The sequence below is a fragment of the Octopus bimaculoides genome, chromosome 2, assembly GCF_046866305.1.
Source record: "Octopus bimaculoides isolate indiv1 chromosome 2, ASM4686630v1, whole genome shotgun sequence".
NCBI lineage: Eukaryota > Metazoa > Mollusca > Cephalopoda > Octopoda > Octopodidae > Octopus > Octopus bimaculoides.
Genome location: NC_142929.1, coordinates 151,639,668 through 151,658,096, shown reverse-complemented (window position 1 = coordinate 151,658,096; position 18,429 = coordinate 151,639,668). Strand labels below are relative to the sequence as shown.

Genomic DNA, 18,429 nt, shown 5'->3' with positions numbered 1-18,429 from the left:
GAGACGGCGGGATGGGTGCGGGAGAGATAGCAGATGCACGGTCCACAGAACGTGCTCTGGCAAGGGCGGTGTGGATAGTGGTGAAGGGATATCCACGTAGGATGAAGTGGCGAGCCATGAGTTGAGACTGAGTCTCAAAGTCATGGTTGTCACAACAGAGCCTGCGTAGACGGAGGAACTGGGAATAGGGGATGGAAAGCTTGGTGTGTTTAGGGTGGGAGGAGGAGAAATTTAGGTATGAGTGTGAGTCTGTGTGCTTGTAGTGGATGGAAGTGGTGAGAGTGGAGTGATGAATGCTGACCGAAATGTCAAGAAAGAGACAGAGGTGTCAGAGATAGTGCAGCAGAAGTGGAGGGCAGGATGGAAAGATTTGATAAGAGAGTGGAAGGAGTCTAGATGTTCGCGGGAGAGTGAGGTCGCACCGATACTGTCGTCAATATAACGGCCGTTTAGTTCAGGAGCGGGGCCAGTGAAACTTGAGAATATTTGGGCCTCAACGTAGTCAACGAACAGGTTCGCATAGGTGGGGTCCATTCTCGTTCCCATGGCCACTCCCGAGAATGTTGGTAAAATCACCAGCGAACGAGAAGCAGTTGAGTGAGAGGACAAGATCGGTCTGACGAACGAGTGTGGATGTGCCGGGTTGGGGGTTGGGTCGAAGGCTAAGGAAATGCTGGAGTGCATGCAGCCCCCCATCGTGAGGGATCACCGTGTAAAGGCTCTGGATGTCGAGAGTGAAGAGAAGTTTAGAGGGGCCAGGAGGGAAGGTGAAAGAGTTGAACGAACGAAGCGCGTGGTTGGTGTCATGGATGTGAGAGGGAAAGGAAGCTACTAGTGAGGCAAGGACACGGTCAATATATCTGGAGATGAGTTCGGTGGTGCAGTTGCAGGCGCAGACGATGGGGCGGCCAAGGTTGTTAGGTTTGTGAATTTTGCGGAGGAAGTAAATGGTGGGGGTGCGAGGGGTGCTGACAATGAGGTTGGAGGTGGTGGGGAGGAAGACGGGAAGAGGAAATGAGGTCATGGATAGTGGCGGACACAGTCTGTTGGTAGCTGGGCGTGGGGTCAGAGGGCAATAGAAGGAAGTGTTTTGAAGTTGGCGGAGAGCTTCTTGCCTTGTAGAGGTTCGCGCGCCACACCACCACGGCTCCACCCTTGTTGGCCAGTTTTATGATGATGTCAGTGCGGCGTCGGAGACATCGAAGAGCCGAGAGTTCGGCTGGAGAGATGTTCACATGACGAGGACGCCTAGAAAAGTTAAACCTGTCCACAGCGCGCTGGCAGGCGCCCGCAAAAAGATCGATTGCTTGGAACTGGCCAGGAACTGGCGTCCACAGGGTTGGTCGGCGGCCCAGGTCGGTGAAGCTGTCCTCATTAGATGCAGGTGGAGTGTCGTGGAAAAGCGCACACAACCTAACACGGCGCACAAAGCTACACGCACACAGTTCTTACAACACATCGATGTTGTCCTTAAAGCCTTGGGATCAGGTTCGAACTCTGATATCATATATCTTGACTTCCTTAAAACATTCGTCAGAGTCGACCACAATATCCTACTGTCAAAATTGTCAAATCTTGGAATCCGTGAAAAACTACTACACTGGCCTGAGTATTTCCTGGAGAACAGAATACAAGTTGTGATCGGTGGAATCCACTCAAGCCCAGCAAACGTCACTAGTGGTGTCCCTCAGGGAACTACTTTGGACCCGCTTCTCTTTATAGTCTATATAAACGACCTTTCCAGCGTCATAAAACACAGCAAAGTGAAAATATCCGCTGATGACTCCAAGCTCCAGAAAATTATCAATGGAGAAGACCGAACTGAACTCCAGTCTGATCTACATGCTGTGAGACAAAAATAAAATGCATCTAAACGAGGGAAATTTTGATCTGATGCATTTTGGAAGAAAGAATATATACTAAACAGCCATACTCCCTTCCTTCGGGAGAACCACTCATAGCATCTAATAATATCAGAGATTTAGGAGTAACTGATGACAACAATCTCAGCTGGAGTGCCCAGATCAATAATAAGGTCAATATAGTTCGTAGGAGGAGCTCCTGGATCCTAAGAATCTTCCGGTCCAGAAAACAAGGTGTCATCATTCCTCTGTTCTTCTCCTTTGTACGGCCACACCTCTAATACTGCTGCCTCGTATAGTCTCCCCATACAAAACAAAACATTTAGAAAACTGAATCACCCCAGAAAGCATTCACTTAAATAATTAAGGGCATTCACTAAAAGAATTAAGACCGCCTAAAAGCATTGAAACTCTATTCTCTCCTTGCGCCGCCGTGAGCGATACATCATTTGTACGATGTGGAGAATATGCCACCAGCATTGCCTAAACGACCTCAACATTAGCTTCAAAATTCATCCAAGGCTAGGACCACGGGCCATACGTCCCCTACCCAATTCAGGATTACAACGCATAAATACACTGCAACACAATTTCTTTTCCTCAACAGACTCTGCCCTATTTAACATTGTCCCAAAACAGATCAAAGAAGGGATCCCATCTCCTTTAAACGGGATCTGGACAAATTTCTTCAAAGAATACCGGATAAGCCACCTATACCTGGATACAATTCACTCAACACGAACTCTCTAAAACATGGTCTGGTTTTCACGTTTTTTTCTTTTCATTATGGTATTTTAACATTAAAAAATATTTTGTAATGGTCATATAGCATAGCTCTTTCGTGCATAGCGCTTTCATACATAGAGTAATCATAAGATTTCAAATGTGTGTAACTGACAGTTGAGTTCTTGACAATTTTAGTTCCTATTAGAACGCTCCAACAAGCTGAATTTTTAGAATACGGTTTTGACTAATCCACATGCATCTCAAACATCATGGTTTACCAGGCGTTCCGATATTCTGTAATTTGTTTATATTTATAAGCTAGAGATATTTTTAACCCACATCATTAATTGGTTGTTATATCATTGTTGTTATTTCTGTTCAGAACAGGTTTGAACATTTTAATAAACCGTTTTTCTTTTATTTTTCTTCCAACCTCACTTGTGTCATGTGGTTTGTGGAAAGGAAAAGTTAGAAACACTTTCTGACCACATGTCTCTATAAGTTCGCTCAATGGAATTTGGCGAACATTGGTGTTCCGGATTTGTTGTCTGTGGACTCGTGAGCGTTCCCAAATGCATTTCCTGTCTCGAATATTGACCACCGCATCATGAAGAAACTCAATTATCTCGTCTCAAAACATTATAACACTTCTAATGAAAGGAACTATATTGAGTCGAAATCCAGCAACTTCTATGGCTTACCCAAAATACATGTCAAAAGAAATACAGAACGCTATAAAGGAACAAGGTTGTGAATACATAAAACTACTAGAACCGAAAGACCTTAAACTAAGACCCATTATAGCTGGTCCAGCCTGTCCTACACATCGTCTGAGCAACCTCTTTGACATTATCCTAAAACCACTATGTAGTCGCATACCCAGTTTTATTCGGAATGACATCGATTTTCTGTCACATCTTCCCAAAACAACAGAATCCTATTCACTGATAGTTTTGATGTAACAAACTTATATACGAACATTCCACACGATTTAGGACTTACTGCCATAAAATATTGGGTCGAGAAACATAGAGAAGTGATCCCCAGTAGATTTTCTGTAACCTTCATACTAGACACGGTCAGCCTCATCCTCAAAAACAATACATTCCTTTTCAACGGAAAAAAAACTACCTACAGATTCAAAGCACAGCTATGGGGATGCGATTTGCTCCAGTCTTCGCGAGCTCAGTATTAGGATACGTGGAACAAAACCTATATAAAAAATTGAAGAGAACTACGGCATGACCTTTAAAAGACATATAAAGGACACATAGAAAAGATACCTCGATGATTGTTTCCTAATTTTGACCAAATCCCTAGAAAATTTGGAAGAATTCAGCACCCTCCTCAACAATCTACACCCTAGTCTCAAATTTACAAGAGAAATGAGCAAAACACAATTGCCATTTCTTGACATAGTAGTAATTAAAAACAACACCACAATCACAACTGATATTTATTACAAAAGCACAGATACACACCAGTACCTAAATTTCAAATCATGCCACACAACACATACAAAACGCAACATCCCGTATTGCCTAGCCAGGAAAATTTGTACTATAGTCAATGATCTAAATACCAGAAACACACGACTTATAGAACTCAAAGGATTTCTGCTCAAGCAAAATTACCCTCTCCTACTTATAGAAAATAGCATACAGCGAGCAAAAGAGACACCCACAGAACAACTTAGGACAACACGAAAAAGACGAACCCATCAAAAGAACACAATCTGCATCACCAAAATATTTTTAACACCATCAGAACAAATTTGAATCATAAAACAAAGAGAAAATTAAAATAACATAAAAACTAATCAAACACTTATCTTAAGCAAAAGGCAAACCACATGTGTGCGTGTGTGCATGCGCATGCGCGAGCGCGTGCTCTGTCATTGTTTCACAAATTACATTTTTGCCGTTTCTTCCACTTCCCGCCATCTCTGTCACTACACCAATATCTTTAAGCTTTCGTTTTGCGAGCAGAAGTGTGTGTGCAAATATTTTGTAAGTATGACTTACGTTTTGTGTACAACCTCTTTTGAAATTGGTATGAAAGTATCTTCCTTCTTACCTCCGATTCTGAAAGGAACAGCATAAAAGAAAAAAAAAATGATAGACTTCTGAAAAGGTATTAAGAATATAAATATATACTGAATTTTATCACAATCAATTGTAAGAATATCAAGGAAGACCACTAAAAATTGCAAATGGATAAAAAAAATTGAAAAGGTGTGGGTTTGATCTTTGATAAGGACAGTGACAAGTCTGGACATATTTCAAATCTCCTCGTCAAAGTTTAGCTTAACAAGACTTGAGAATGACAAATAAAATATTTTAGATTTAAAAACATTCATTGATTAGTCAATTTAAAATAATGACAAAGCAATAATCCTCAGGGTTTTTTTTCCGTAAAGAAGGTATAGTTAAGTAGAGGCTAGCATAGTTAGTAGAATGAACCAAAATTAATCTAACGAAGCGCTTTATATCTGTTTTAGTATTTTCTACTAGAAACAAGCATATAAATCAATATATGAATGAATTGCTGAGATTTTAATGTAAATATTATTATAACAAGACAAATTTGAGACAGAAAAGGAAAACATTTCCACTGATAAAACCTGAGTCATGTGTCTCTCGTTTTCTCGCCGACTATACTCTACAGGTGGTACCTTATAGAGCTAAGACAGCACAGTTATAATAGAAGAAACAAGTTATATTTCATTGTGAGTGTGGAATGCCCGTTTGTGAAGTCACTCACAAACACATTCCAATCTCTGCTGTTTGCATTCTCTATTGCCACTACTATGACCTCTAATCCTCGCAGCTAACGGGTCTTTGTATCACTTCCACTAGGGTAATTTTGACTCATTTGTTTCTCCTCTTCCCATTACTCATGTTGTACCTCTCTCCTCTTCCCAGGTACTGCACTAATCACTAAAACCGTTTCTTCCCAGACTCTTTTCTACTCTAGGCATAAGGACCAAATTTTGGGGGTAGAGGGGCACTCGATTAGATCGATCCCAGTACACAACTGGTACTTAATTTATCGACCCCGAAAGGATGAAAGGCAAAGTCGACCTCGGCGGAATTTGAACTCAGAACGTAAAGACAGACGAAATACCGCTAAGCATTTCGCCCGACGTGCTAACGTTTCGGCCAGCTTGCCATCTTCCTTACTTCCCAGAATGCATTGGGAATTCACTCTCTATATTATTTTTCCTGTAACAGTTTAAGCAGAAAGTAAATGGCTCCAGTTTCACCAATTTTTGAGAGCACTCGACGGTCATAGGCACTACCCCTTATTCCAAACTGAGCTTATAAAAGAAGTGGAGTTTGTAATATGTTTAATTTTCTTCATGAACAACATCGTCGTCGTCGTCATCAACATCATCATCATCATCATCATCATCATCATCATCATCATCATCATCATCATTTAACATCCGTTTTCCAAATTGGCATGAGTCAGACGGTTTGACAGAAGCTGGCAAGCAAGAAGACTGCACCAAGCTCTGCTGTCTGCTTTGGCATAGTTTCTTACCATAAGTCCATATATTGCTGTCTTTGGCCGAGCTTCTTTATTAGATTCACTTGTTTTAGAAGCGATGATTTGATTTATATTTTTATAACCAGTAGATTTGTAATTTACAGCAAATATTTTTGATTTAGTCGTACAAATTCTTTATAACGTAAATTTGTGCAAATTCACCGTATAAACAAAACTCCAAGATCTCCGTCAACAGTAAAATGCGTATCAATAATTGTGATCTGAGCTAAAATCCAAGCGAAAGAAGTTTTACTGAATGGGAGTAACATCAAGATATTCAATCGAAATTCAGTATGAAAATTTTCAATCAGATATGGGGAATGTACAATTTAAGTTCATCTTATATTATCTGTTGAAATTACGAAGTAATGAACAAGATACTAATCATTCTGTGTCTGAGTTTTTCGAGCAGTAAGTTATTTAGAAAAGGTGATGTAAATTATTCATCAGTGGAACATAAGATTAACTTTATGGGTAGAAGAAAACTGCATTGAAAACCAAAGAAATGCCGCTGTTTAGACTGAAAAATTATTCTACAGTAAACTCTCTAAATTGCTGTATCAACGTACAGCTAAATCAACTGGACTGATGTGATTTGAGTGGTTTGACTGTGACTATATCACATCAACAATGAGAAAATATGAATCACCATAATTTCGGTTAATTGCATTGTATCTTCTAACTGGATACTGTTGTTGAAACATTTATGTAACCAATATTCTAATATCCTAAACTTACTTTTTCAACTAGTTACAAGAAAATCCTACGCACAAAAAAAAAACGTCTTTCTGTTACTTCTAACTACAAATTTTACGTTTGTCCCTTACCTCCCATATTCAGGAATCATCCAAACGCAGTCGAAACATTTCATCACAACTGTACAGCCTCCGTAAATAGAGGCCTTGAAATAATTTTTAAAGAGGACCAAGTCTTCTTCAATAGCCCAAAGACAGAAACAAACTAATGTCAATGAAACGGTTTTACACTATGCGTGAATTACGCATAACAACATGCCCTAAAGTTACTTCTAATCCGATAATTTACAATTTCTGATCGTGACTTATAACGATTTCACATACATACTGATCTGAATCTCTAAAAGTTAAGCTTCAATCTTCAATCTTTTTTTAAAAATTATTTTTAACTTTCTTGAATCTCAAGGGTGATCCATATAAGAATACTGCTTACATATTTGGGAAGACGGTATCATTACACACAGAAATATCCAAGGCTGAATACAAGATAAAGCATTCGGTTGACTGGAAAAGACTCACTTCGCAGCACGCTATACAACAAAGGTATTGTTTATTCTCTTCTCTACAATAATATTTGTTTCTCTTTACTAGTAATCTAACATACCACTTCTTCTCACGACCCACCCAATGTACCCCTGTCTGCATCCTGCCATCCTTACTATATCTCATTCCTTGAGTCGGTGCGAGAAATTTAACAAATGATTCCTTCTCAGCTTCATCCAACTCTTTTCTTGTCTGCCATTTTTCAGCAGACACGGAAAGAGATTTCAAATGAGCATCAACCATATCGAACTCAGCAGAACCCAGAGTGGTCATAGACACCACCCTCTTTTATCTAATTAATTTTTAAAAAAGTAAAACAAAAACTTACTTAATCAGTTATACATCAATTGTTGCAAACTGTAATATCCGAATACCTACCCGAACACAGGCGGTGAAACTGGTGCTCCTTTTTTAAAGAAATCGGGTGAAAATTCAACTGTTTTGTAAAATTTATCACCGAGATTAATACAAGGCCTGCCATTTCTTTTATCGATCATATTACCTATAATTTACAACAGTAACTTTACAATACTACAAAGGAATAAATTACTGTATCTCATCATAATTAAACACAAATCAATTTGAAAATAATTTCTAATGGCCCTACATCACAAATTTTAGAAAAGACCGAATCAAGTCAAGTACTTCTCTAATATTATTTTATCGACCCTGGCAAAGATTTCAATACAAAACGTAAAGGAACACAATACACTTTGCTTGGCTTTATACGAAGTCAAGGCTATGACGTCACTTGATTAGTTCAATAGCGTTTGCGAACAGAGCACTGAGCTCAGGAGTTGTGAGTTCATATCACATGGCAAGCGTTGGGTTAAATCAAGAAACTTTTTTCTTTGAAAAAGAAAAAAAGATATTTTTGTGGTTCTCGAAAGAGAGGTGAATTGCAGATCATCGAACAAAGTGTTTTGTTGTATTTAGTTACGTCCTTTACCCCTTGGGCTTAATTCACGAAAGACTTAACTTTACTTTTGCATTCTTACCAAATCGATAAAATGAGTTTTCTGTCTTCGTAATAAGAAAATATTGTAATTAAATAATTAAGATGTGGTTAAAAATATGAAAGATGGATGGGGTTTAGTTATGTTGATTAACAGATTGTTTGATTGATTAATTCACAAGTGAAAGGGGAAAGTGCTAACGAAGTGAATGAATATGTGTATAAAAATAAAGACAAATATATATGCAATCTATTTGTTACATAGTTTCAATGACATTAACAAAATGTGACATTCGGGAAAATAAGAATACAGTAAATATAATATACAGAGGAAAACTTATAGAAAATATTAATAGTTATAAAAATGTCATGATATAAATGCTTAATGTGTCCTTTACGGAAATTTGAATGCCATAAGCTGATGGCAGCAAACTTGTTTAGATTACACTCACCAATTGATTTGACCTTCGTCATGTTAAGATTTAAGATCTCTATCGGAAAGATGGCCTTTGATCCTACATTTTCCATGTTTTACTTCTTCCCAAGCTCGGTCAATATCAGTAGATTTATGTTATTAAAGAAAATAAACGCAATGGTCGAAGTTTACTTGTTTTTTACTTTTTTAATAGATTATTTTTGCTGATGTCGTTGCTTGACTTGAAACAAGAATTTAGATTAAAACATTTATTAATAACGCATCCAGCAACTTCCCTATGTGAGATGAAGCGCCCAGCAGCTTATTCAATCTATCATTCCCTCGTGAAAACAATTCAGAAATATGAAAAAGAAAAAAGATATAAAAGTGCATAAATTCTTCCCAAATATTCGATGTTTGTTTACAACGCAACGAATGAATATTAGGAAAGAGTCATATCAGGAAAGAGTATTTTAGCTTTGTGTTTTTTTTTTCTGTAATTACAACATCAAATAATTCTGAAGCGAAAATAAACGGAACTAAGAAAAGCTTAAAGGTTTTTCCCTTGTCGCAAAAAGTTATTTTTTTCCTTTCTTATCTATTTTTTTCCCCACAAAATATCTAATTATTATCGATTTGAATTTAAAATTGTTTTTTAACATATACAATATGACATAGCTGTGTAGTAAGAAGTTTGCTTCCCAGCCACACGGTTCCAGGATCAGTCCCACTGCTTGGCCCCTTGGACAAGTATCTTCTGCTACTGCATTGGGCCAACCAAGGCCTGGTGAGTAGATTTGGTAGACGGAAACTAAAAGAAGCTCGTCTTATATATATCTATATCTATGCGTGTGTGTCTTTGTGTCTGTGTTTGTCCGCCACCACCACTTGACAACCATGTTGGTTTGTTTACGTTTCGGCAAAAGGGCCCGATAGAGTAGGTACCAGGCTTTAAAAATAAGTCCTGGGGTCGATTCGTTCTATTAAAATCTCTTCAAGACAGTGATCCAGCATGGGCGCAGTCTAATGACCGAAAATTCGTTTTAGTTTATCCTATACTTGATGTGAAGACGTGAGGCCAAGTGGTAAGGGTGTTGTGATCGCAAGATCGTGGTTTTGATTTCCTGACTGGCGGTGTGTTATGTTCAGGAGGAAGACACTTCATTTCACCTTGCTCCTGTCCATTCAACTGTAAATGGGTGTCCTTGCATCGAACTGACGAAACATTTAGCAGGGACGTTGGCCTGTCCGCCTATCCAGTGTGTTGGCATCATGCGAAAGCTACAACAATGAGAGGAAGCGCATTGTGACCAACGGTGTGTAACATCCGATAGTCTGGTCGATACGGTAATGGTATTTGATATTTTATATGTTAAAAACAACGAACCAAAACTCTTGTTTTATTTTGCTTGCTACTTCAGTTCTTGCGATTAGAAAGTCACATACTAGTTTCAAATTTTGGCACAAGGCCAGCAATTTCAGGTGAGGTGGAGAGTTGATTACATTGACCCTAGTGCTCAACTGGTACTTATTTCATTGGTCCTTAAAGGATGAAAGACAAAGTCGACCTCGGTGGAATTTGAATTCAGAACAGAAAGTCGGACGAAATGCTGCTGAGTGCTACCGAGTCTGTTAAAACCTTCTGGCTGAAGAGATGCCACGCGGTGCATGAAAGACCAGCAACTCAACTGAATGATTGTGTCCAGCAAGGAACAGTCCCCGCGTGGGTGGTGACAGGGAGAACAACACTTATAATGAAAGATACTCACTGGAATATGTACGGAAAAAATATACACTTTCCTGGCACAGGAAGAAATACTACCGGGGGGGGGGGAGGAGGGAGGATGTAGGAAGAGTTCTCAGGGTACCAAGGATCACCTGGTCGTCGATAAAACAGTTTCGGGACATTGTAAAAAAACATCATGCAAACATGTCTATGGCTTGGATTGACTTCTTGGATCGTTGAATGTCTGCAGATGTTTGATGTTGCTGACAACATCACAAATTTTGTGATGCATAGTATGAAAGAGTGGAAAACCAAATTATACTCGAGTAATGTATTCCTTGGATAAATTAATATTAAAAGGGGAATCTTCCAAGGTGACTCGTTTTCTCAGTTACGTTTTGTAATTGCACTAATATCCATAACAATGACACTTCCGAAAGTTAAGATGGGTTACCGATGTGGGAAGAAAGGCCCATCATTGAACCATCTTCTGTTTATGGATGACCTGAAATTGTTGGAGAAATCTGAAAAACAGATAAATTCCTTAACCAAAACAGTCCAGATGTGTGGTAGGGACATCGGTATGGAATTTGGGATCATCAAATGCTCAGTACTTAATATGAAAAGAGGGAAGAAAGCAGCCTTCAGAGGATTGCGGTTACCATCAGGAGAGACCATGGGTGAATACGACGGTAGTGGGTATAGATATTTAGGGATTTTGGAGCTGGATGACATTCTACACAGAGAAATGAAAGTCAAGGTCAGCGAGGCCTATCAAAAAAGGGTGAAGATGGTGTTGAAATCCAACCTGAATGCCAATAATTTGATTACCGCAATGAATATTTGGGCAGTTGCGGTGGTCAGATATAGTGTGTCCATCCTCAGATGGACTAAGGAGGAAATATCAACACTGACGAGAAGGACGAGAAAGTTGATGTCGCTTCATGGGGCGCGACACCCGAAAGCAAACGTAAACACTGTATATGAAAAGAAAGAATGGTGGCAGAGGACTAATTAGTATAGACCATTGTATAAGGAGTGAAAGGAGAACGCTTGCCGAGTATTTGATAAATAGTGATGAAAACCTGCTGCAACATGCCGCGAAAGATATGGGTGTAAATGCAGATGAAATGATGGATAAGGAAGAGTTTAACCAAAGAGCTGAGAAGAAGAGAAAAGAAGACCTTCTTGAAATGAAAATGCATAGACAGTTTGAAAAGAATACACAAGACGTTGAAGATAATACAGCATCGTGGGTATGGCTTGAGCGAGGTGATTTGAAGCGTACCACAGAAAGCCTAATAATTGCTGCACAAGACCAGGCTCTCGCTACCAATTCAGTGAAGTCTAACATCTATAAAACTTCTGACACCCATAAATGCAGACCCTGTGGAAAGAGTGTGGAAAATGTGACCTACTTGGTAAGTGGATGTGAGAACCTTGCACAAAAAGAATACAAGCGTCGTCACGATAAAATGTGTGTGTATCTCCATTGGCTCTTATGCCGTAAATACCAATATGAAGTAACAGAGAACTGGTGTGAGTAAGTACCAAGTAAAGTTATGCAGGAGGATGGAAAAGTAACGATACTCTGGGACTATAATTTTCAGACCGATCGTGTAATCGAGCACCGTCCGCCGGATATTGTCATATTGAATAAGAGAGACAAATACTGTCAGAGATTGAAAAAATCAAGTACTCCGAATTGAAAGTGGAAATGGCAAGACTGTATGGAATGCGAGAGGATAATGTAAAAGTGATACCAGTGGTGATCGGAGCGTTGGGCTCAATTCCATTGAAACTTCAAGACTTCTTAAGACAACTGGAAATCCCATGCAAGATTGATGTCTCGCAAAAAGCAGCCTTTTTGAGGACAGCGCACATCTTAAGGAAAGTATTATCTGTCTGAGGTCCTTGTTGTGATTTGACAGATGACTAAAGACTCCGGTGCATTTTTACCTACACTGTGTTCCGAAGGAATAATAATAATAATAATAATAATAATAATGATGATGATAATAATAATAATAATAAATGCCCTGATGCAGTACCAGGCACTAGCTCTCATGGCTTCTGATCTTGACTGATTGGAAGTGTTATCATGTACATTGTTTTGTCTTGGTATAAAAGATGGGCTACAGCAAATATTCTGTTCAATACCACAGATTTGCTTGTCAGCTGTTTAACCTTAGCCAGCAAAGCATGTCTCTTAGTGGCTGACGATATGTGCATCTCTGATCACGAGCAGAAGTAGTGGAGGAGCATCATAGCCATCTTTGGGGTCTGAACAATCACCTCTAGAAATATGAATGTTCCGTTCATCATCCTTAAACAAACCTTATTCAGGAACCTTTTGAGCGGGATGGGCTAATCGACCTGAAAAAAAATTCTAACTGGGCCCTACCTGCAAAGTCATGCGCTGGTTATCTTGATATGAGATCACCATGTCGCGCACATATGGTTGTGATGCATGCGCCTGGTGTACTCTTATCAGACGGGCAGTCATGATGGGTATACTGGGCTTCGTATATTTTACTCCAGTGTCACTTTGATGGCAAGCGCTGCTCTCTCACCCAATAATAATAATAATAATAATAATAATAATAATAATAATAATGATAATAATAATAATAATAATAATAATTTATAAAGATGATGATAGCAATGATAATGATATCAGCAAATTGCGAGGTCTGGTAAATATACAATACAGCACCTCCTACCAAATAAGTCAAAGAAATGGAATTGGTTGTCCAAGATATTTTCTGGACGCTGCCCAAACAATAGTTACTTATAATGAAGAAAACGCCTATGGTCAAAATTGTTCCAACAGCCAGCAGATGTAGATTTCACAAATTCTTGAAAACTAAGAAACACAAAAACATTGAGCACTACAAAACATGAACATTTACCTGGGCGTTTTCTTATCGGTAACCATTCTCTATCTTTTGTTGCAGAAAGCTGATAATATTGCGAAAATTCCAATTTTGTCGCTTCAGAAACGCCAAATAGGTAAGTGTGAATTCTTTCTGCACAATTTTGATGAAATAGCCACTCATCTTCTTCAATAGTATAATTTTCAACTTTAAAGAGAAAAAAAAAAATCATATTCATTACAATGTACAAACCATAAAATAGTTAAAATCACAACCAGTCTAACAATAGAAAACTAAACTATTGCGAACTATAGGTTCTGTAACTTAAATATCTTGCAGAAATAATTGGAGACCGTCAGAAAAATGTTCCACAATGTTATAGTCATCATCATGATCGCATTTCTTTTTGTAAAACACAAAAGTAAGATAGTTCTTACTGGGCAGACTTATGCTCAAAGACATTCTACCTATGAATTAATTTCTTTTTTCAGGCTTAGTGTACTTTGGACTATATTATCCAGTGAATCTTTCCTTTTTGTAAACGACCTGATATGACTTGATAGAGATTTGACTGCTATTTCTAGTAGAAATAGTACTCAGGTAGAAGTTCCCTCATTCGTTTATGTTGTTGTGCAGTCTCAGATCAACAAAGATTGAGCAGTCCTACGGCTTGAAGGTAGTCGCCGCGCGTCGAGGTGTTATTGTATAGTTTACATATGATATGAGAGGAGGTAATACTGTTAGCATATCTAATAAAATTTCTTATAAATACTTGTTTTTATTAATAGAACTGGTAGAAGCCATTTCATCGAAATGATAGCACAATCGTCCAGATACGCGGTACGTACGTGGTTCGACTATGTAGTAAGATCGTCTTCTGTCTTAGACCGTACTCCTACACAGCAATCAAAGAGAGAAAGGAGGGATTCATATATATATATATATATATATATATATATATATATATATATATATATATATATATATATATATATATATATATATATATATATATATATATATATATATATATATATATATATATATATATATATATATATATATATATATTCATCTAAATATATATTTTATATTATATACTTATGGTGGAGGTACAATGTCCCATTGTTGAGGGCAGCGAACTCGCGGTCGTAGGATCGCGGTTTCGATTCCCAGACCGGGTGTTGTGAGTGTTTATTGAGCGAAAACACCTAAAGTTCCACGTGGCTCCTCCGGCAGGGGATGGTGGTGAACCCTGCTGTACTCTTTCACCACAACTTTCTTTCACTCTTTCTTTCTGTTTCTGTTGTACCTGTATTTCAAAGGGCCAGCCTTGTCACACTCTGTGGCACACTGGATCTCCCCGAGAACTACGTTAAGGGTACACGTGTCTGTGGAGTGCTCAGCCACTTGCACGTTAATTTCACGAGCAGGCTGTTCCGTTGATCGGATCAACTGAAACCCTCGTCGTCGAAACCGACGGAGTGCCACGATTATATATATATATATATATATATGTATGTACGTACGTACGTACGTATGTATGTATGTATGTATGTATGTATGTATAGAAAGAGAAAGAGAAAGAGAGAGAGAGAGAAAGAGAGAGAGAGAGAGAGAGAGAGAGAGAGAGAGAGAGCAGATTTAGATTTAGTTTCTCAGAATTTTTATGCAAGGAAGCAATCTTCAGACAAGGTATACTACATTTAATATTTGATGCATTTAACCCTTCGTGGGCCGGCGGGGTTGGAATTTATTTTTGCGCATTTCCGCACTATCCATAAAGTAATATTTGTTTAACCTTGTGTATATGTGTGAGTGCATGATACAGAACATGAAATTTAGCACTTTATAGGTATATATTTGTAATTATTAGCGCTTAATGGAGGGGAATTAAAATATAATCTATTGACTGAAAAAAACCTTTATTGAAAGAAATCAACATGTTTTATAGTTTTATAAATTATACATATAGCACTAAATATGAAATAAAACAAAATTATTTAGTATATTGATTCATACCAGTACAAATACTAAGAAAATTGACTTATAGTTCATCAGAATATCTGAGAAAAGAACAGAAAAAAATAATTTCACAGAAGGCCAATGGGTCCAGTTGGACTCCAATGGCCATATTTTATGCTTTAACATCCATTTGATTGGAAATTTTAAACTCAAAGTTTGTATGTGCATACATAAACTATGTGCATAATTTGTATGTGCATACATAAAAGTCATGAGATATAAAATCACTTAGATAAAAAATGTAAAAGTTGCATTTTTGGTGGTGGTGCGGGTGGGGTGGGATGAAATTTCCTGCGGACTATGTTTGCAATCCAATTACGATTCTGCTTAACTATTTTGCCTTAATTTGCTGATACTAACCTTTCTTCAATCTCTTGGGTCAAAATGCAGTCACCTGGATACTCCCGGGAGTGAAATGTTAAGCAACTTTCTTAAAGTAGTGATTGTGATAAACACTTATTGCTATCCAAATAAGATAATTAGCTTGTATGTTTATTCACTGTCACGCTAATGAGACAGCGCTAATGTAGGAGGTTGTCAAACGTCAAATAGTGAATAAGTTTCAAGGTGAGAGAAATGATGAGGTGTCTATCACATTGCTCTAACATTTTATTTTTAATTTAGTTCTAATACTGCATATTACTTATTACTATACAGCTAGTCACCTGGATACCGGTACGCGCAGGATGGTATGTAACATTGCTACTTCAGAAGAGGAGCCATTATAGTAGCAACAGAAGAGAGATAGAATCCGTGAGTCACTAACTGTAGTGTGTGTAGGATGCTGGTGAGTCAATCTTTACCAACTGGACAAATGACCTTTCGAATGTGATCTATTGGGTTGGCAACTAAGTTCCCGCCGGTTTTTTTAAATTTAAGTTTTTTAAAAGGTTTAATAACAAGTAACGACTAATTAATCAATAATGTATTCACCCTTGTTTACAACTTCTTCCTAACGTTCAACAAGATTTTCAATACCTCATTGGTAGAAATCACCCGATTTCGACTCGAAAAATTGATCCAACCAAGCTCTCAATTCTGCATCAGTGTTGAACGAAACTCTGCGCATAGCATTTGAAAGAGATCGAAAAAGGTGGAAATCCGTTGGTGCCAAATCTAGAGAGTACGGCGGGTGTAGCAGCACTTCCCAGCCATGCGTTTGAATGGCTTCCTTGGTCATATTGGCGATATGAGGGCGGGCGTTGTCGTGCAGCAGAAGAACTCCATGCTGCCGATTAGGTATTTTCTCTTGAATAACCGTGTTGGGTCGTTCCATCTGTTGAACAAAGAGTTCCGCGTTGACTATTTGGTTCTCTTCAAGCAATTCGTAATGGATAATCCCTTCCCAGTCCCACCGTACGCACAACATCGCTTCACGCAGATGAAGATCTTGTTTCACGTGCGGTGTCGCTTGTTTATCGGGGCTAAGCCATTCCTTACACTGCTTCATATTGATGTACAGGCACCCATTTTCGTCGCCAGTAACGATTCGGTAAAGAAATCGTTGACTGTGTCCATGAGTTGAGCGGTGACGAGCAAGCAAACCAACGGGGATTCTGACTCGTTGATTTTTCTTGTTGTCACTTAAAGCATACGGAACCCATACTCTATACTTCTGAACCTTTCCCATCGAGTGAATATGCTTCTCTATTGCCGTGTGGGAGCATTCCATTTCTCTGCCAGTTCCCTTGTCGTTTGATGAGAATTTTCGTGCAAAAGTTGGTTTAATCACTCTTCAACGAACTCTACTGGACGGCCAGAACGAGGTGCGTCTTTGAGGTAAAAATTTCCATTTTTGAACTTGGCATACCAATCATGAGCGGTTCTTTCAGTTATGGCACCCTCTCCATACACAGCACAAATGTCATGAGCAACCTTTGCAGCCTTAGAACCTTGATTAAAAGCAAAAAGGTGTCGAAAATGCTCGTTTTTCTTAACTTGACATTCCATTTTAATGATCTGAAAATAAACAAAAATTAACTAAAATTAACTAGAAAAAAAATAGATTCCAAAATGATTCAAAAATAGAATTCTCGAAAAAAAATAGATTCCAAAATTTAAAAGCGCAATAAATTCCAAAATTTAAAAACACGGTGGAACTTAGTTGCCAACCCAATAAATCTGTGTAACAGAAGCAGCAATAGCACTCGACGACGGCTTGAAAGTTTCGAGTTTTATAACTCATCTACTACATGTTGGCACTCCGTCGCTTACGACGACGAGGGTTCCAGTTGATCCGATCAACGGAACAGCCTGCTCGTGAAATTAACGTGCAAGTGGCTGAGCACTCCACAGACACGTGTACCCTTAACGTAGTTCTCGGGAGATATTCAGCGTGACACAGTGTGACAAGGCTGACCCTTTGAATTACAGGCACAACAGAAACAGAAAGTAAGAGTGAGAGAAAGTTGTGGTGAAAGTGTACAGCAGGGTTCGCCACCATCCCCTGCCGGAGCCTCGTGGAGCTTTAGGTGTTTTCGCTCAATAAACACTCACAAAGCCCGGTCTGGTAATCGAAACCGCGATCCTATGACCGCGAGTTCGTTGCCCTAACCACTGGGCCATTGCGCCTCCACATCTACCACATAATGCTTTAATAATTCATGTCGCATCTATATTCTCACGCCTATATTCATCACTCTTCTGCCAAAGTGACTCTGTAAGCAGTGCTCCACGTTTGCTCTCTCTCTCTCTCTCTCTCTCTCTTGATACCCAACTTTCACATTGCATACACGCGATAAAAACTCATTTTAAATAGTCGTTTGACCTGTTAGAAACGACAGCCAAATCTCCCATAAATCACACTCGACCGTCTTAAAACGGGAAGAACATTTCGGACAATGCAGTTCCAGATATAATATCTGACAATAAGACATTTTCATGGCTAGAATGACGTTTTGATCAAGGGGCTGCTCATTTAGGGTTCCCCTGAAGAGTTCTTTCGTTTGCCTGGCTCATCACCACGTACACGTACATACCTGTTACGAAAGCAAC

General features: G+C 38.7%; 1 protein-coding gene across 2 annotated transcripts in view; it reads right to left on the bottom strand.

Annotated features, from left to right (window-relative positions):
- Positions 1-18,429, bottom strand: part of LOC106872138 (spermatogenesis-associated serine-rich protein 1-like) — a 39,956-nt gene that overhangs the window by 16,379 nt on the left and 5,148 nt on the right. For both annotated transcript variants that reach the window (XR_008263465.2, XM_014919011.3), the window contains exons 2-4: positions 13,447-13,617; positions 7,817-7,940; positions 4,613-4,672 (exon numbers count right to left, since the gene is read on the bottom strand). Coding sequence is in view for 1 of the 2 variants with exons in the window: in XM_014919011.3 (XP_014774497.1) it covers positions 4,613-4,672; positions 7,817-7,940; positions 13,447-13,617 (355 nt within the window). In the remaining variant the exon portion in view is untranslated. The remainder of the gene's footprint in view (positions 1-4,612; positions 4,673-7,816; positions 7,941-13,446; positions 13,618-18,429) is intronic.